General features: G+C 39.7%; 1 protein-coding gene across 3 annotated transcripts in view; it reads right to left on the reverse strand.

Moving 5' to 3' along the window:
* The window catches only part of EPHA7 (EPH receptor A7), a 168,296-nt gene extending 151,023 nt beyond the window's left edge, over positions 1 to 17,273 (reverse strand). Inside the window, exons 1-3 of one of the 3 annotated variants that reach the window (XM_033143447.1) lie at positions 16,906 to 17,273; positions 11,022 to 11,086; positions 5,025 to 5,694 (exon numbers count right to left, since the gene is read on the reverse strand). In XM_033143447.1, the coding sequence (XP_032999338.1) occupies positions 5,025 to 5,694; positions 11,022 to 11,086; positions 16,906 to 17,002 (832 nt within the window). In that variant the 5' untranslated portion in view covers positions 17,003 to 17,273. Of the gene's footprint in view, positions 1 to 5,024; positions 5,695 to 11,021; positions 11,087 to 11,771; positions 11,791 to 16,905 lie in introns of those variants that run through there. The other 2 variants (XM_033143446.1, XM_033143448.1) reach the window with 2 other exon arrangements.
* Positions 17,274 to 21,355: the final 4,082 nt, after the last annotated feature.

Raw genomic sequence — 21,355 nt, forward strand, 5'->3', positions numbered from 1 at the left:
ATCAATACAAATGGACTGACAGCTGGGTGAAAGTGAGTGCATGATTCCATCTTTCACTGGCACATCAGGTTTGGAATGTTTTGCCCAATCATGCAAATATTCATCACATAAATCTTTTATCTTCCACTTGGTTCATGCATGGAATGCTTACAGTGCCCTGACTGGGTTTCCTTAATCCCCACCCCCCCACCCCCTTCTAGTTTCTCCTTCCACCTTAATTTCAGCTTCTGAATGCTTGTTTTCTGGCATTTCTTATTCCAATAATGCCTTTTTCAATGTTTATGGCAATGGAAACACGCACAGATACACAACAGTATGTACACTGCACCTAAGAATTCACACAATCGTACCACAACTTATAAAAGGCAAGGGTCATTGAGCAACATCATGGGATGGGGGTATCTAGGAATGAGGTGAAGCCATGAAGCTCCCTGGTTATTTTTGCTATTGGGTGCTGCATTTTGTTTATGTGATCTTTTTATAGTTTTAGTATCAAATTTTTATTTATTTTTTGCATGTTGTTAAATTTGGTATTGTTTTGCTATGTTATTATGAAATTGCTTTTGTAGTGTCTGTTTGAAATGCTTTCCTGTTTTCTTTGTTGCAAGCTGCCCTGAGCATATTTTTATGTGTGGAAAAGTGGTGTACAAATAAAACGAAAGAATGAATGAACTTTGAAAGCATTGTAATATTGATATATGACAATTAAACTTCTTCATCACTTGGGAATAAAAAGAATTGCTTCTCTGGTGTCTGACCTTTCACAGCAAGCTACCCGTTTCTCCTATTCCAGGACATTAATGTTCCTCATTACACATATGGATGCAACTTCAAAGTACATGTTTCTGGTTGTTTCTCTTGCTACAGAATGAAAAGGGCCCTGCTTTCATTGGAAATATATATACATCCACTGCTCTGCACAGTGGGAAATGCAACATACAAAAGATACAGATTTTTGCATACCAAATGCACACTGGAAGGTATACGAAGTCTCTGAATCTCCTACACCTCTGCTCACTTCTGGATTACTGCTTTCTTAAAACCAAATTTCAGCACCGAAACCACTATCCAGTTCAATGGTCATGATATGAGATTATGCACTAGTAAAGCTCACTTCCCGCTTACTCGTTTAGCATTCACATTGAACACTGCAAAGCACTTTACATGTGTTATCTTAGTAATCCTTATAACAACTGGAAGGTAGGCCAGTATTATTGAGAACTGACAGATGCAGGCATGGTAAAACAATCCTCCAGCCTCTCAGTCCATCTCTATAATCACATTCTTCCACACACAAATGCTATCACAGCAAACTCCGGTTTGTGAACATACAAGGATAACACGCAGTTCCTCCCTCAGAGGAGTAGTGTGGCTTTGTTTATTTATTTTCTGGGATTTTTCATTAACAATAAATAACTGAAATAAAGGAGAATAATTATAACTAAAATCAGAGCAAACTGTAAAAGTGCAAAGCACAGATACAAACCAACTCTTTGTGCGGTACATAATTATCAGCGGGGTGGGGAGCTTTTGATAATTAAATTATGTCCCTCTCTTACAGTCTTTGGATTCTGCACAATAATTGAAAACCCAGTCTTGTGTCTTCAATCAAGATAAGAGGGAAGGTAAGGCAACCAGATGAAGGAGAAACAAGTGGGAAGAAGGGGATGGGGCGAAAATTTATGTATGCCATCTGGGCAAGGAGTGAGATTCCCAGGTGATATTAGCAGCTGTTGTTTGGGGAAAATGTTGTTATAGTCAAAGTACACCAGAAAGGCATCTCATATGCCATTCAAATTTGTCCAATGTATTCATTCATATACATTTCACTTTCATTTCATTGCAGAGTCCTCCTTTTTATAGGGGAAGAACCACACAGATCATGGCTCCATGCATTACTAGCCTGCACCTGGACAACCTTTCTCTTACTATATATTCTGCGTGAGGTGGAAGGAAGAAGGTACAGTGTGCTTTCTTCTCCATCACACAAATTATAGCACTGTACATACGTAAGTGTGGGAACTAAATGACAGTAATCTCCTTATACCTGTAATATCAAGCAGTTCTCAATTTAATAATATCTACATTACCTAGAAACAAATGGACAGCACAAGACCTGGCCATATTTAAAGCATTTTATGGGTAAAACAGGTTTTTTAAATTTATTTTTAAAACTATTCAGAATAGCCGAGTGTCACATTGCACTGAATGCTGTTTCAGCACATAAGCCATGTGACACACAAAAAAGACCATACCCCTTTCACTTGTTTTGGACAACTATTTCATCATGTTATGAAGCAGTTAAACTGAAGAGTAGATCAGTTTTGCTTTTATTGGAAGTCTGACTTTTTAGACACAATGCCAAATTAATTTTCATATATATTTCATGCACACTGAGAAGTGCTTCCTAGCATATGAAATATTATATAGCCATGTGTGAGCAAATGAGTATTATTTTCCTTTTTAAATAACACAGAACATATGGAATATGGATTAAATCAGCACTTCTCAAAGTTTCCCACCCAGAAAAAAGCTTCATTTATTTCAACCTGAATATAGTTTCTGTCTAAAGAAGAAACATATTATACACCACACTGAAAATATAGTCAGTGAGAAAGTCTTTTCTTAGGTACTCCTGTAAGTTTGAATTAGCTTCTTTATTGCATAGTATATGCATATGCACGAAAGTACACAAAGATATTTATATTGGCAATATGCAAATATATTCAATTTCAAAACACTAATTAAAACACCACCACAACAAAACATATTAGGAAACATACTGTACAGATCTGGCCACACAAATGGCTAAATCCTATTGGTTAGTTGGGCACATGATAAAAAGACCACAACATATATGCTGGAATTTATATAAATTTTCCGCAAAGGTTAAGCTTTGCACACGAAGACCTTGCTGTACATCTGTGGATGGAGGCCAACGTATTCAATGTATTCAAAGCTAGGGTGACCAAGTGTGGACCACAATGCAAACATTCACTATTTTACTCACTTGACCCAATAAGGTTAATAATTAATTGCTAACACATCCAAAGTGATTGCAGGATGCAGACCTTAAAGATCAGTTAAAGCCTGATTCTGCTTCATATACTACAAAACTTGACAGTAAGAAGAGCAAATTGCATTAATGTTGTGTTCAATTTCCTTCAAAGTGAATGTACCATTCTTCCAGCTACATTATAAGTTACTACAAAGTTTATCATTAATGCTCTCAAAGCAGAAAATTCTAACTAGTATCAGAATGAGGCAACTGACTAAAGGCATTTAAGACACCTCATGTCTTTCCAACATCAAAGAGCTTACAGCTTTTATCTTTTGTATACAGCTTTGTTTTGTTTTTACAATCAAGCGGTATATAGATTTAAATAAATAAATAAATAGGGTTAGTAGCTATCTAACATGTCTTAGTCCTCCTCAAATATAGATATACAGTGGTACCTCGGGTTAAGAACTTAATCCGTTCTGGAGGTCCATTCTTAACCTGAAACTGTTCTTAACCTGAAGAACCACTTTAGCTAATGGGGCCTCCCACTGCCGCTGCGCCGCCAGAGCACAATTTCTGTTCTTATCCTGAAGCAAAGTTCTTAACCTGAAGCATTATTTCTGGGTTAGCGGAGTATGTAACCTGAGCTACCACTGTACATGGGCTTATTTTGAAACTTATCAGAATTATTTTTGAACAAAGAGATGCAGAGGAAGACCAAAAAAAAAAAAACCCTACAAAATGAAACCTGGATCACCTCCAGAGTAGCATATTGTCTTAGCAGTTTCATTGGCAGCAGGCCAGATATGAGAACTGTTCTTGCAAAATGAACACAGAGAAATTTAAAAGCAAGTTATCATTTAATGTCTCAACCAACAATACCATTGATGTCTAAAATCAAGAAGACTGTTTAATTTACTAGAATTCTAATTTCTACACACTGGTCTCAACATTTCATTTTTAACAATATTCTCACTTTTATGGAAGATATGTTTATCTTCAGAAAAAAAACAGTGATAATTAAAAGTTGGTAAAAACCAAGCAAATACTAAAGAAGTGTTTACCATTACTGTTATGATCAACCTTTGTTCATCCCAAGTCACTTATTATTATTATTATTATTATTATTATTATTATTTTAAAAAGTCAAAGTTAGCAGTATTTTATGATACTTCTGACAGATTTGCCTGGGTAGTTTTCATATTACAATTCTTAACACTGTCTCCCAAGTTTAATGCACAGGTTCTTATTCTCTGTATCTTCAATACTGGAAGATTTGTTCAGTCCTGAAAAGATCTAAAGTCAATATCACACTGTATAAAATCCACCTGTGGAAAACTTGCAGAAATAAAACGTGTTTGCATTTTAGAATCCTGTGTAATGAATCAAACCACGTAGAATCAAACCTTTAGGAACCAGATCTGATATTCGTGCAGAGGAAACCATGCATGCTGGGACTCGTTTTCCTTTCTGAATAGCAGCTTCCCTACAGCCACCCCTAGGACCTTAACCCCAATGCATCCCAAAAATGCTTTTCAGTGGCTAATTACCGGTAATCACAAGTGATTATACTCTTAGTTTTAGTTTCTGTATAGTTTCCTACAAATAAGCTACTCAGAATAAGCAGCAAGCATTCATCACACACAAGACTGTTCATGGTATCTTTTCTGCAAGTTGTGATTTCAAGGGTATTCTGAAGAATGCCCTCCTTGGCCTATTTCTTGTAAAATAGCATTATGTAACTGCATTTACAATGTGCGTGCAACACCATTAGTAAAGATGAACCGTGCTCTGCATAGTCAGTTTAACAGCCTTTTCAAAATGCAACATTCAATTGTTGACTTCCACCCTTGAATGCAATTGATCTACGCCAGCTAGTGTGAAGCATAACAATTCCAAGGCTCATGGTATCTGAACTAAATAACGCAACACTTTCATTCAAAAGTCATTTAAAAGAGAGAGAAGGAGAGAGAGAATAAAATATTCAGTAGGGGAATACATAAAAGTTTTTTTTTCTACTTACGTTCACATGTGTCCCCTTTTTGCTGGAAACCAGCCTTGCAGATACACTTTCCAATAGGTACTAACCATTCTCCCTCTGCACTACAATGCATTCTAGGAGAGTTCTCAGCCTCTTCTTCTGCGCTGCTGACACAGGTTCCTCGTACCTCAACTAAGGAGGAGAACTCTGACCCAGTCACTGTATCTGGAAAAATAGCTAAGTTCTCAATAATGGACCAGCACTTCTTGTAGTATACTTTGACAGAAACCAAAGCAATGCAGGCACCTACATCCTGAAATGCAAGGTAGAATCCTTTTTTGGACAGAGGTCCAATCTCTCTCACCTCTGTGTTAAGTTTCATCTTTCTCTCCCCAAGGTCACCTTGGGTAAAGCTTTCATCAGCTGCAATAGTATCTATTTTTACATACAGGTTTTCTCTGATACTCCTGCCAGTGTCATAGTCTGTTTCGTAATAATGCAAGTTGAAAGTTTCTTTACATGTTCCCAGGACTCCAGGAAGGCTATTACAATCCCTCAGAGTAAATTTTAGTTCTACAAAAATCCTTTGTGCATTGCCTTTTGCGATCCAGTTAGTCCGAAGCCAGTTATTTTGGTTAGGTTCCATGACTTGGCATACCTGGTACGTTCGTATAGGCGTGTAGTTTTCATCCAGCCCACTAATTTCTTCCCACTAAAACATAAAAGAAATAATTATTCATATTAAAATAGGACATTTTAGCATACTTAACAATAAAGCATCTTTCTCAAAAATATGGGGGGGGGGGGGTTGAACTGTGGTGATGAATCTGATCCAAACACTGGCAAAATCAAAAGTATTTACATGGAGAGCTAGTATACTGTAGTAGCCAAATGAGTGAGCAGACCTGGTTGTGAATCTTACCTGAACTAAGGAATTTGTGTATTAGCCTCTGTCCTATCTAAGACACAGATTGTGAATACCAAACTACTTTACAAGTTTGTTGCAAGGACTACAAGATATTGTAAGTGAAACAGTTTGGACACACTAAATTGCTATATAAATGTTTTTATAATCAGACCGTATCCATTTACTTCATCTCGCATTAAATGGGTACTCTAGATCTGAAAGAAACACCAGAATTTTGTCACCGATTCCACGGACTATGGTCTGCAATCTTAACAATTAAAGGAGAAAACTAAGATTATAGAGGAACACCCTTCCAACTGCGATTCGGCAGACATCCTCACTTTTGACCTCCATGAATCTCTTGAAGATTTTATGGCACCAGGCATATACAGTTTACCATTTTCTGGAGTAGCTGGTCAATTTAATGATGTTCTGTATTACTTTTAATGAAGGAGGAAGGCTATGTTTTTATATTGCTGTACACAGGAGTGGTATTTTAGGAAAGGGTGGTATATAAATACTTTTATAAACAAACAAACAACACACACAAATTTTGTGGGCCAAGATCCAAAGACTTTGTGTCTGACATGGCAGGTTTTTCCAGATACTTTCTCAGGGAGGCTGCAATTAGAAGCCCTGCTGGCTTCACTAAAGCTTCCTACACAACCACACTGGATCCCAGCCATAGTCCCTGCATTTTACACAGGGCACAGATTCATAACACATTTGATACAGAGAAATGGCACGCAGGTCCATAGGGCTACTGCTGTGTTATCGGCTTTCCATTCCACAAAATCAATCAGATCTTCAGGTGTATGAAAATAAACAAAATGCCTTTAGAAAGATGTAAATCTACAAACAAAGGCTGCAATATCGGGGCTACAATCTGCTATGCAGCCTCTCTGCAGCTAAGAGTAAAAAAGTATGCTGTGTGGAATTTCGAATAGGTAAAAAGTATCTGTGTTAACAAAGGTATGCATATGGTATCCAGTGAAGCATGGTAGCATTCTAATAATTAGGGACTGCATCCTTAGATTTCTACTTCCTTGGATTTAATAAATCAGAACAGAAAGTTTACATGCATTAGAAACCAGCTGTTCTCAATTCTAATTGTTTGAAACAGAAACTTTTTTCTTCATAGTACATTTTACATGAACTGCAAAAACTCAAGAAAGTCATTTATTAATTTAACCCAATGTCCTACTTGGTTCACAGTAACAATTCAGATCCCTAAATTATTGACTCGTAAAAGTCATTTGGCTATGCTAGTCTAGTCCACATTATCTTTATTTCAATGTGTTTTCTTCTGAAGGAAGGAAAATAATAATATTTTCTCCTGCAGGTAATGAATAAAGCTGTTTTGAGTGAAGATTGAGGTGATTCGTCGGCCAATGAAAAAAATAGGTGATTGAACACAGTTCAATGGGAAGGCCAAAGGACTAGTCCAAAAATTTATTTCCAAGTCTAACAAATGAAGAAAAATTACCACATTCCATGTGGGAAACATCATATGGCATACAGCCTATCACTGACAGGCTTATCACCTTACAGCTTTGTTCGTGGAATTGCATGAGGTGATACACGACAATTATCTTTGATGAATTACATTATTATATTGCTGTGTATAATCAAGTTATGACTGCAATTATATCGAAAATGCAATCTGAATTAACCCTTTGGAGTAAAATAATGACATTCAAATTGGCTTATCTATTGAAAATGATATTAGAAAAAGCTTACATCTATGGTATATTGCAAACTATCTAGGCATAACTTTTCAGATTTTGTTTTTGAAAATGAAGGAATATATAAAAGTTAGTACTGGCATATAGGAAACTCTACTCATGGGATGCTCCTTCAGGCAAAAAGGTCAAGGCTATTTTTGCATATCCGCCCTGCCCCTGGTAGTCCCCATGCCTCTACAAATCTGCTCAAGAAGTTTGGGAAACCCTTAAGAAGAGTGTGGGAGAAGGCATTGTGGGCTGCAGGGGAAAGGAAAAGCAAGTGAGAGTCATCTCCTCACTTCCACCCAAGAGAACATCAAGTTTGTGGAGCAGTAACCCCTGTCAGGTGCAATTTTATTCTAAGAACAGAAAGAGCCTTTCCAAAAATGGAAAAGCAGGTCTGGATTCAACCTTTTTTTTTTTTTTGGCAGTATTATTTCCTTAACATTGAACAGGCCTTGGAGTGTGAATCAGGTTGGGTCGCAATCACTCATCTACTTGTGGGAACAATTCATTACTCAGGATCAGTTATCGGTAACATTAATGATTAAGAACAGCTCATATGCATGCACCCTCCTAAAAAGAAACTGTTTTTCTCCTTTCTTGCAGGAATACTCTTATTATTTGCAGCTAAGTGCTATATCAGTATTCACATTAACTGAAGTTAACAGTAACTCTTATTCAGGTTTTGCTAACTACTTTCAAACCCTGGTCAGCATCAGCCACTCCTTTTGTTTTGTGCTCATGGGGTGCTTAATTGTTGTTAATGCCAATAGGTAATGAGCAGGTAAAATTTGTACCAGGTGACAGAAGGGGCTGAGTGGGGGATACTGCAATCTCCCCCCTGATAGAAAAGTGACCTTGAAACCCCTGCCATTTATATCTACCCCAGTCATCACTATTAATGACTCATGGAAGGAAAGCACTAAGGAAGACTGACTTGCCATGTATTACACAATAGTTCACAAGCCTATTTGACAGCAAATGAGATCATTTTAGTGTTGGTCCACCGCTCTAAGAAAAGCAGACATTGATGAACTGATGCTGGAACTTATTACCACAAAATATATTATGGTTGTAAATGTTGAAATGCACAGAAGTTGTAAATATAAAAATGTATTTTCAAAGCACTACAATATTTATGTTACAATATGCATGATACGACATGTTAGCTTAATGAAATACACACTGTTGCTTTAGTGAGCTGAACTAATTGCCCACTGAAACTTAATATTCCCTTTAAGAAAGGAATCATGTGAAGCTACATTATATTAAGTCAGACCAATGGTCTACATAGCACAGTACTGCCAACTGACTGGCAGGCAAACGACTGCCCCACCCTTATAACCAAAGTTCTTTTTAAATGGGGGTGAAGTCTGCAATCTTCAGTGGTACGGCACATGCTTTGCATACTGAGTAATGGTCTCTTCTCATTCCACTACTTAGAACAGTACATAATACCAGGTTTGGTATTATACAGAAAGGGAAATATGTTATATGTCATTTCTTTCCTCGGTTTGAGTACCAGTAGGTAACTGCAATTACCTTTCCTTAATTTGAAAACTCAATCTAAGCAGGAACTGATGTCTGTCTGTAGCTTAAAAGTAGGGAAGTAAGAGACAATCACCTTGAAATAAAATGTTTCAAAATATTGTATTAATATCCCAGCTTTAATGTGTATTGCAGAAATGTGCTGATTATCAGAAGTACTGTATGCTACTGGTACTTTCTAGAATTACATACTGTATAAGAAAACATATTATTGCCCTTTTTGACATTAATAATGGAGACTTTGGTTTAATTTTCTTTGGTTTCAGAACATGCACTAAGAACACTGAAACTATTTTTTCCTCAAGAGCCGTCAACCTCTCTAGCGCATATAGCAAATAAGCATAATAAATGCTGGCATTGTGCCTTTTTATTTGCTAGATGACACCAGTATTTTTTTTTCTTTGTCAGGGGTACAATGCTTTTCTTTTAATCAGTATCTTAAATATAACACTTACAGCATGGACTACCACTGAAGTGTATTCCCATCACTTTTCATCAACACTTTACAGGTGAAACTCGAAAAATTAGAATATCGTGGAAAAGTTCATTTCTTTCAGTAATTCAACTTAAAAGGTGAAACTAATATATGAAAAAACAAAAGAAAAAATTCTTTCCAGTAGCACCTTAGGGACCAACTAAGTTTGTTCTTGGTATGAGCTTTCGTGTGCATGCACACTTCTTCAGATGATTATGGCATACACCTTAACAATTTCAACTTTGGGGTTTTCATCAGCTGCACACCATAATCACCACAATTATAACAAGCAAAGGCTTGACATATCTCACTTTGCATGTCATGAGTCTATCTCATATATTAAACTCCAGTAGCTAATGAAAACAATTGCTTACATAAATGGACTTTTCCATGATATTCTAATTTTTCGAGTTTCACCTGTATATCTCCAGCCCCCAAACATGTGACCATGCCTTTATAATCTGAAGGTTGGACTACTGCAGTCTACCTAAAATTGTTCTTTCCAACATGCGTATGAAGTTATTATTTGTCTTGAACTTTCAGCTCACATTACATTTCGAAAGCCTTCAAACTTACTTTCACCCTATGTTGGATTGAGTTTACGATCTTGCTTTTCAACTAAGACACTTACAGGTTTTCATTCTTCTTATATACAGGATTTGTTACACTTTTGTATCCCCACTCACAGTTCATGCTCTTTCAGTTCCACATTTCTTTATAAGCTTTGGATTAAAGGATTGATTGCGCAAACCTTTATTCACAGGCACTCAAAAAGACTGTGGTGATTTAAGAACTACTCTAAATGGTGGGCAACCCAATCCTCAAAGTGCTGAGGCAGCAGAAACCCTTTTAATTAAATCAAAATTTCATCAGAAGAAAAATTTAAAGGATGCTTACTTATTTAAACCACTCATATGACATAGTTTCTAGGGTGTTTCATTTTTAGAAGAATCTAGATTCTTTCATTCTATCATATTGTTTCTAAACAGATTTGATATGGGTGTTTCGCATATGATGAAATGAATGAAAAAAAGGAAGTCTAAATAGGAATGACTTAATGATATAATTATCTAAGTAATGTCAAAATACACCAGGATAAGTTTGTTAAGTGAAGTTCTGAAAATAAGTACATAAAATTTCTGCTTTAATGGCAGCAATTTTTGTATTTTGTTCTTTAAGTTCTATAAAAAAATGCTTGAAATGTTTCTCATGTTTTAAAAACACCCGTATTATTAAATTATAGAACATACGTTTGAACTATACCTCCTTTCCCAGGAAAAAAATGTTACACTGACAAACATTTCAGAAAAATGTTTAGTTTAAACTGTTTGTGCGATTTTTTGTGTGCAATTTATTTTCTCTTGTTCTTGTGGTATACTTACCCCATTAGGAGGAGAAGAAATCCATTCCAACTCTGTCTGTTGTGCTTTAGAATCCAACAATATTACTGAAAGAGAAAAAAATCTTTGTGTTAAAATGATTTTAAGAATCAAAAGTTTCATTTATTAAATTATCTTTCCATAAAATATCAATTCAAAAAGTATTAACACAGAGCAGCTGGCTGAACTTCCTCTAATGCAGATGATTAAATTTTAAGGTGTAATTTATTAGGTAATATAAAACAAAATAATTCTATCGGGAAATGACAGAAAATACAAAGAATGTATTTCCATTTTCATTAAAGTACATTTCTTATGCAACATGCATTTGAATACATTAACATTAAGTTACTTTTTAATTTTTTAACTATGTTATAACCTATTGTGATCTGTACTAGTCAAAGATGTATTAGAGAATGTGAGTGACAATAATGTTTATGTGTGTATATAAAACGATATAAAACAATGCATTATACTGGAATGTCAAAAATAATAAATCCAGTTAATTTGGAACTTTTCATCATCAAAAATATACATATGTCTTAGCTTTACAATTCATCATTATAAAATAAATTATTAAAATGTACATATGCATATTGAGATCCAGGAAATATATTTCAAAAAGGCAAAGATGAAACTGACAGATTTTGAATGCAATTGGAAGGTTTTTTTTGCCACTTCAGCAAAACAGAAAGTACACTTCTGTTTTTTATCTGTAAAATTTGTTATAAATTACAAGTACTGTAAACTTACCTGCTACTTAGAAATACTGTTATTTTACAGTAGTTTCTGACTCACTCCAATAAAAAATAATAATAAATAAATACAAGAGGACTTAAACATGGGTAGTAATATAAATTTATTTATAATTTGCTGAATATGAGTACCATTGAATATTATCATAAAGCTTTACTGACACATTAGTGCATTTAGTTCCACACCACCTCCTAAAACTGTTGGTCAGTATGTAAACTGCAAATAATGAAATATTATTTCAAACAGCATCATTCTGCTAACTGCAGATACAAACTTGGTGTTTCTTTTTTTCTTTTTTTACATTGACATGTTTTAGTCAAGAGTACATTTTACTAATCGACTGTTAACAAAAGCACCTTTCAGTTTAAAATAACCAATTAATATAAATCAATATACAGCCTGCAGTTCTCTACACAGTTAATTAGCAGTAAATTATATTGAAATCCCTGCCCAAGTGTGTAGCTGGCTGCAGTCAGATTTAAAAGTACTTCTTGCCATGAGTACCATTTGAAATCTATCCATGCACGTTGACATATTTTGAGAAATAAGAAGAAAAAACCTTCCCATCATAAAAAATAGAACTTTGAGGAATATATTCAGCCATTGTCTAATTTTGTAATCCAGTGTTAACCATGTGCAATGGGAGTATTCACTAATGATTTTAATGCAACTTATTTCCAACCAAAGAGGAATGCAGCCTTCCAACCTGATCACCTATGCTCGCAAATGTGAGAGTCCCACTTAGGTGCTTACTCTCAAATAAATATGCACCAAGGGTTGCAGCCCTACACTTAAGTATATTGTGGAAAGTATATTGTTCTAAACAATCTTTTGGTATCCTTACATTGTGCCTTCTCACTGAAGTTCAGGCTCTTCTCAAACTTTAAATAGCTTCACTTTTCATTTAATTATTTAATTAATTAAGCCAGGTATCTAAGGGACTTCAGCTATTAATGGTCTCTAACTAGGAGTTAATAGAGTTCTGTGTATTGCTGTTGCTAATTAAAGACCATGCTGATAAGCTTAGCTAAAAAAAAAGTCATAGTGCAGGTTTAACCCTCCATGTCTCTATCAGTACATCTATTGAAAACAGGTTGTAATCTTTAATTGCACTAAACATTCCCAGTGGTAATCAAAACAACCTAAACATGTATCGTACACAAAAGTATAGTGAAAGGGGTATCTCTCTTCTCTGTCTGAGTACACAGAACAAAATAAAAAATTTACAAATTCCTTCCAGTAGCTCTCTAAGGTGCTACTGGAAGGAATTTTTTTATTTTTTATTTTGTTTTGACTATGGCAGACCAACACGGCTACCTACCTGTAACTGAGTACACAGAATACAAGTTTTAAAGTGTTTAGTGTGCTTTAACTTGATTTTTCAGTTATGAGAATAATCCCATTTTATGATACTGTTGTTTTAAAGAAACAACAACTTTTTGGGGAGAGAAAAAAGAAATACTTTCACAGGTGTTGAGGGACCCTTTATTCAAGTTTCACAAACTTCCCTTAAGTTTTGCCAAGTGCTCAAAACAGAGGTTTTTCTTTTCCAAAGAAACAAGTTCCTTCAACAAACCAACCAACTCAAACCAGGTCAATAACAACAGAAAATGAAATACATTTTAGATGCTGTTAGAGAAAGGCCTCTAATGCAATCTGTAGCCCACACATTGGCCAATTCCAGCTCTGCTGCAGTAGTCAGATCCCCCACTGATCAACAGCTCAAAAATAAAGGACAGCCAGTGTAACTTGCCAGATAGAAAACTATTTCATGAACAGTGGTGCTACTATATAAAACTAGCTGTACCTTTTGGAGCCACTTTTTTTTGGTCAATTGTAACCTTTGGTACCCATAAAGCAGAGCTTTCATGTTGGTGAAACACTTTTTAGTGCATCATTTCGTGACAGAGTAATTCAGTTTTATTAGCAAACCGGAGGTGAAACAAACCCCTTATAAGAGCTTGGGGAGCATTTGCATGACACACCTACACACTTCACCCCACACAATTATATGTTGTGACACACAGTTTGGAAAGCTCTGCCATAAAGGTATATAGCTTTTGCATGCTATTTTTTTATGCTATTTTCTGAAGTTCTTCTCCTCTCTCTCGCAATCGGATACAGTACACTGAATTAAGTGCCAAAGAAATTACTCAACACATTTTTCACACCTGATAGCTATTCTCTAAATGGTTGATCAATTCACACACACCCCAGCTTAAAAAAATAAAATAAAAATCTCTCCCAACCCCCCACCCAAAAAAAATACTGCTGTAAACACACTGTTCAGTTTAGGACACAAGTCTGACTGGGAGCCATACCGTCTGGTTTGGATCGATCCTTGGCCCTATGGGTGTCACAAACTGTGATCAGTATGTCAGGAGGAAAGAAAAGAAGTATTGGGACACCTTCAATAGTACGTATCTATTAAACATTTTAAAGGTGTCCCAATACTTTTTTGTTCTCACCAGTGACCAGTGCATCCTACCCAAAGCCTGAATGTGCCACAAGATTCCTTTCTGCAATCTCCTTTAACAATCTAACCGAGAGAGAGCCCCTTTGGCATTGCCAGTGGGGAATGTGCGTCACTTTGCACATGCTCAGAGGCACTCGATTTCTACTTTTCCCACACCAGGCCTGGAAAACAGCAGAAGCCTTTACTCAGAAGTAAGCCCCATCTGGTTCAGTGCAGCTTAGCCTCAAGTACTGTAACAAGCGCAGCCGATGCCTCAGAGCAAAACAAGCCCCGAGCACAAGCAAATTATGTTTTGTGCGCCGCGAAGAGAGAGTGGCTTAGGAACTTAGTCCAGGCAGGGAACTCGAGGAGGAAGGAAAAGGGAAGCGGAGCATCTCCTTGGGGCTCCATCCTTCCCTCAGGCGACTGAAAAAGAAGAGGCATCTCTGCTCCCGAGCACCCAGGAGAATGCAGCCTCCCTCCCCCCCCCCGGGCTCAGGAGGCGAGCAAGACTTGCGCCTTCTCGCCTCGCTCAGCTAACCAAGTGTCGCGGCGGGGGCAGCCCATTTCCGCGCTTCTCCCCCTCCTCCTCAGCGAGCACCTCCGCAAGAAGCGCCCCCTTTAGCCTTTTACACGGAGTTCCCCCGACCGGCACCCGAGCTGAGCTGGCGGGATTTGTTTCCAGGGAGCGGAGAAGAAACCCCCCCGTTCGCTGCCCGAGATGGAGGCTGCGACCCTGGCTCTCCCTCCCTAATCTCAATAGCGGGCTTCTCCACTGAACCCGAGTCCCCCTTTCAAACGATCGTTAGGAAGTCGTGGGGCTGTGTGTGTGCCTTTCCCCATCCTCCCCACGGGCTTGTTTTTCTCTTGCCCCCCTCCAAAAAAAAAAAAAACCCACGAGGCTCCCCCCCCCCATTTTCAAAAGGTGGCTTTCATACACACCGCTCACCACCACCGTGGGCTATGTATTATTATTATTATTTTAAGTGGCCGGACCAGAAGGGAGACTGAGCAGGGTCTCCAAAGTTGGAGAGGAGTTTTGCGAGGCTGCCCCAGGTGAACTCCAGAGATCACACCACACACACACACGAGTTGGTTTTTTTTCTTTCTCTCTCCCCCCTCCCCGTCAATTCACAAATCATGACTCCCTTCTGGACACAACGGGATCGCTGAAGTGACACCGGCTTCTGTCTGTCCGGTGTCCCTCCCTCCGCCCCTCCATTAGGGCACCGCGTGAGGAGATGCTGGCTTCTTTCCCACCCCGGATTCCGCGCTCCCGAGAGCCGGGGCACCGCCGCCCGCCGCCTCCCCTCCTCATCCTTTCGCCAGGTTTCCCCCGGCGTTTTCCGTCTTCCGGATAAACTTTCCACAGCCGGCCGAGCGAGAGCGCCTGATTTCGCCCTCTCTCCGCCCGCTCGCCCTCCTGCCTTAGGTACAGGGCGCGTTTCCACCGAGAAGAGAAGGACCCGTCCTTCCTAGCTCCGACTAAGCCATGCATTTTACCTCATGCAAATAAACTCAAAAAGCGAGAATATATGGAGTGAGGGGTCCTCTCCCCCCCCCCACAAAGACATTATATCCCCCTCGAACATATATGTTCACAGCACCTCCCATTTCCCGCAAGGCAAGAGATGTCTTTTACATCTCGTGGGGAACCGTTGCCTTTCGAAGGTCTGCGAAACTACGTTTTGTAAACGATGGAGGTGGTTTTCGAATCCCCCGGTTGCCATTCAAGAGGGAAGACGCCGAGGAAATAAGATTAGCTCCCTGCCATACACAGAAGCAGCCTATGGATTATGCACAACAGAGGGCGCGGGTGGGGGGGGGGAGGCAAAGCACATCTCGTGAAAATGTGCACACTGTTAACACACACGCGCGCACAGAGACTGCATATGTGATGCAAATAGTTCTACATGAGGCGGCTGCTCCGCCTGCTCCCTCTCGGACTGAACGCCGCCGCTCCGAGAGCTGCAGATCCCGCTATCAATACGAAACGGACAAGTAGACTTTCGGATGAGCTGCTCTAGGTGACATGGGCGACTCCAAAAAAAGCGCCCTCGCTCCCCACCCCAAATCCCTCTGGGATCACATCCTCCGTCCCCAAACTCCCCTGCAGTCATGGAGTAGGTTCATTCCTCCACAAACTCCGGCGGGGGGGCGGCGGCGCGCGGAATCTTTTCATATTTTATTATGTCGGTGGTGGGGCATCGAAGGGGGGTAGAATTGCATTGCTTATGCTATCAGCCACGTTTTAAGTTGCAACCTAATCGCCATAGAAGAAACTCCCCAGCGGTCCTACCGATATGCGCCCCCACCCCCCTCCCCAGCACTGCACAGACCTGAAACCATCCCAGGGCTTTGCATCACGTGCACACCTTACAGACCTAAATCCTGATAGGAAATGCGCCGTTCTTTACAGACACGCACACACAATCGGGCTGCAATGGGGATCCATTATTATCTATGAATGGGGTGCTCGCTCACTTGCCTAGGAAGTGAGCTGAGGCACTCGGAACGGGGCTGCGGGTGCCCAGCGATGCCCCTTTCATCTCTGCTGGGCTCAAGAGGGAGAGGGGAGAAGGGGCTGCATGCAGTTGCAAATCTCGGAAAGCAAGAATAAAACACTCCAGGAAGCCCTTGCAACGAGATAAACTTTTGTTTTCGGCATCGCCTTACCTTCTTTCGCAGCCTGTGCCTCCCCCGTGTGTGCAAAGCGAAGCAGCCAGATGCAACACAAAATAATCCATGAAGGGAGCCTACTTTGAAAAACCATGGTGCATGAGGTGTTTAAAATATATCTAATTACATATATATTCGAGAGAGAGAGAGACTGTGCGCTGATTGCTGTTGCTCCCGCTGCTGCCACTCGGTGGGGATTAAAGAGCTTGTTCTGTAACGTGTTTTATTTCGCAGCGCTCTTGCCCAGAGCTCTCTCCTCGGCTGCCTTCTTCCCCTTGCCCTACTCGCTTTTTCTCTCCGTATTTGCTGCCTGCGAGTCTCCGACTGCAGACCGGCCGCTCGCACCACACTCCAATAATATCAATAGGCGCGGGGGGGGTGGGAGGAGGAGGAGGAGGAGGAAAGGGGGCCGGGCCAAAGCCGGGGAGAAGAGCCCGTCCTTCAGAATGACTGGCAGGAGAGCCCAGCCTACGAGAAAGCCGGATTCCGGGTTCTGGAGGCACGGCTGGGCAATGAGTCGCTCGGACGGCGGAGGCGGAGCGACGCGTCTCAGCCAGTCAGCGGTGGAAGGTGTCAGGTTGCAGCTAGTCCCGGATTCCCCTTCTGGTGCTTGTATTCTTAGCGCTTGCTGGCGGGAGGCGGGCTCGGGTCTGTCTGAGGGTCAAGCTGCACATTTAAGTTAAGCGGACTTTAAAAGTGCGAGGCTGGCGCTGCCACTTTTTTTTTTTAAGAAATAGCAGCTGATGAGCAGCTGTTACAAAGGAGTAGATCAAACTGCAATGAGCAGCCTCCCCATCTTCCCTTCCCCTTGCTTTGCGCTTGCAGCAGAGTTGGAAAGGAGACCAGGCAGGAAGCGGAGCGCCTCCTCTTCTGAACGCTTTGGCTGGTGTGCGGTGCCATTCCGAGCTCCTCGTTCTTACTCATCCCCTCTGGGTACTGTGGCAGGAAGTACTGGGCCCATGGGGCTGCCTAGAAACAAAATGCAACCAATCACCTCTGCCAGCCCCACTCCCTTACCCTCTAGGGGGTGCCACAGGAAGGGTTGGGCGAGGAAAGAGCAGCCATCTGAACCTCTGGCTGGCTCACCTGCACTCTTGGTGGTGCAGTGATTGGGTCCCAAAATGGGAGGATGAATTGGCTACTGCTATAAAGGGCCATCTTATTTTCTTGACTGCCTCCTTCTGCGTGGCCTTAATGGCCACACAAAAGTTGAGGGAGCAGGCAGAGATAGTGGCTGGTCCTCCAGTGCAGTGTTTTTCAACCTTTTTTGGGCAAGGGCACACTTGTTTTATGAAAAAAATCACGAGGCACACCACCATTAGAAAATGTTAAAAAATTTAACTCTGTGCCTATATTGACTATATATAAAGTAATTCTCTTGAATAGGAATCAAATAAACACAATATTTCCCACGGCACACCAGGCAACATCTCGCGGCACACTAGTGTGCCATGGAACAGTGGTTGAAAAACACTGCTCCAGTGAACAGCCCCTGTGCTCTCTTGTTCCCCTATGATTGGCTCTGGCGCCCCAATTCTTCCTGCTGCTGCAGCAGCCAGTCCAAACTTGCAAGGGTGAATGGACAGGTTCAGAGCAAGAGGGCAGTTGAGTTATCATGGGCAGCGGCAGCAGCAGCAGCAGCAGCCAGCATTTGTCCAATCCTTGCTACTGAGAAACAGAAAATGAGCAGTTGTGGAGACAGGAGCTGCTTCTGCCAGAAATAGCCACGACCTCCTGTCTCACTGAAGCACAGAAGGAAAGATAAGGTTCACTCTCCACCGCTGTGCTGCCCAGAGGAGGACTTGGAGAGGGTGTGTGAACTGGCAGAGGTGGCTGCTTACATTTTCTCTCTCTAGGCAGCACCATGGGCCAAGTTTGTGCTGACAGGGTCTCCCAAGAGAGCAGAGGTAAGAGCAGCCTCCAGTTTCTCTACCTTGAATGCTTCCCCGGCAGACTTTAGAGGAGGAGATGCCTTGTCTGGTAGGAGTGGGTGTTCCTGACAGCAGGGAATCTCTCTTCCTCCTTTCCAGCTTCTGTTGCAGGGCAGGAGGAGGGAAGCCATGTTGCTGTTTGCTGCTTAATCTTCACTCCTTGCAGCAACACCTGCTGATGAGCTGCTTTTCCTTCAAAGTAAAAGTGGCAATGTTAAGCATGTTTTCTAAAAAGCATGTACACTAATAATGCAATGTGTGTTTGCTGCTGCAGCAGCAAACATGAAAGGACTTTCCCCAGCAAATAATAGACACAATCTGGTGTTCAATTTTTCTAAGCTGATAGAGTGAGATTTGAGCGGATTTTGTTCCCATGTTAAAGCAACTGAAACGGCTTTAAATAAAGTTCTTTGAATTATCTAGAAAACAAATTACATAAGCAAACTGTTGTAGCATACCCTAACTCTCCCTGTCTCCCCACTTTTCTGAACTTTCCCAAGAAGAACACTCCCTTCAATTTCAGCTTCTCAAAAAAAGAAGAAGATTATATTGTTTGATATGTGGATTTGGTTCAATTTAAGACTTTTATGTGGATCTGGGTCAAACTCACAGCTTTGAAACTAGTGGAAGTATATGTGTACTATGTGCATATAGTTTTTAAAAAGGATCACCAGTTTTTCTAATTTTAACCTTTGCATATTGCAGTGTCCTTTTTGGCATACAGAATAAAAGAACAAGAACATACAAATGAAATATTCTGGTGTTGTTTTTTTCTTTTTAAAAAAAGTGATAAGAAAAAACTATGTAACACGATACTGCATCCGTTTGATCTGCTGGCTAAAAACATCTGCAATAAAACATTTGGTTTTGTTTCTGAAGCAGCCATTGCAAATATAAAACAACCTCTTTTGATTGTATGTAATTCAAAACCTTTGTATACTTTGCAGTTCTTTAAAAAGTAAAATTATTAACATTGGCAACCTTTTCAGTTTTACTATGCTGCCCCTTTACGCCTTTCCACAGCAGTTATGAAGAAACCAGTTGGACAACATAAATCTACTTGTTATTTGGCTCCCTACCCCCTAACACACAACCAGAAACAAGAACTAATCGGATAAAAGTAATTTTGTTGTTTACAAAGGAAAATAAAGTTGTCAGTTTTTAAAAGTTCACCCCAGTGATGAAAAGCATGCTTACTCTGCAAAATCGGATTGTATTGGGGATCTTAGCAGTGCCCTTTGTAGGAATGGAATACATAACAAAATTAATTATTATTTTTGTCAAGAATTGCAAAAAGTTAAAGAATACTTGTTTTCCACTTTGGAAAAAAGTCTGAAACCAGAGACCATTATATGTAACTGAAATGTGAAGCTTAGTAATGAATTACTAGTAATGAATTTTAGAAGAAATATGTTTCTACATTTAAAAGGATTTATTGTTGCATTTTGCTATAAAAAGCAACCTTCAGTCTGTGCCCTTTTAAAAGATACTAAATGACATACATGTTTACATCTTTGAAACAAATGTAGTCAACTTGTGTAAACTAGAATTGTAGTTTTCTCTAACTGTAATATAGCTTCATATTGTGGCTGGACATGGAAATAATTATTGGTATATAGACAATGTTAGCCATACTCTGAGTAGACCCATTGAAATTAATGGGCATCACTAACAATCTACTATAGTGGGATACAACCATAGGTTGCATTTTTACTATTATATGTAGGCATATTAGAAATATGCCTTTTAGTGTGTATAGGCTATAACAATATAAAATATACGGTAATCTGGTCACTTTTAAGTCCACGTGCTTAACTCTCCCACTGAAATCAATGGGACTTAAATGTGCTTACTTATATAACTGTTTACAGATTTCAAACAAAACCTCCATTTACAAGTTTTTCATTTACTGCAGTTATGTTTAAATTAATACAAATAAAAAGTCCAAAGTGTTGTACCTGCCTTATAGCTGCTGGATAACGTAAGACACATTAAGGAAAATATAAATACTTTCTCCCATTAAATTAGAGACTACACATGTTTAAATAGGATAGCACAAGCAGTATCACAGGCATGAGTAGAATTACTGCTTTATATTGCTCTTTATCTCGTCTGTGTGTGCATATGTATTTGTGAAGGAGAAAAAACAACACTGAAGTGTCCTAATCCCTGCCCTAACTAAGCATTCTTATCAGGAAGTAATTCCCATTGTAATCAATATTTCTTACTTCTGAGTGAACATGGTTAGGATTTGGGTTTAAGTGTAAATTGGGTGGGGAACCTCAGGTCCAATACAACTCTCCAGACTTCTCTGTCTGGCCTTTGGGCCTCTCCCTAGGCAACAGCCCCTTCCTCCAGGCCACATCACTTATTGGCCTGCTCTATGCCTTCCTTGAGTGGTTTTCACTGGCTTTGGCTTGCCCGGGTACAGAGGGCTTATGTGTTTAGAATATCTGACTTTTGCATGATTGGAATGTAGCCTATGGTACAAAGGTAAAGAGTCACACCTGTTCCTC

The sequence above is a fragment of the Lacerta agilis genome, chromosome 3, assembly GCF_009819535.1.
Source record: "Lacerta agilis isolate rLacAgi1 chromosome 3, rLacAgi1.pri, whole genome shotgun sequence".
Classification (NCBI taxonomy): Eukaryota; Metazoa; Chordata; class Lepidosauria; order Squamata; family Lacertidae; genus Lacerta; species Lacerta agilis.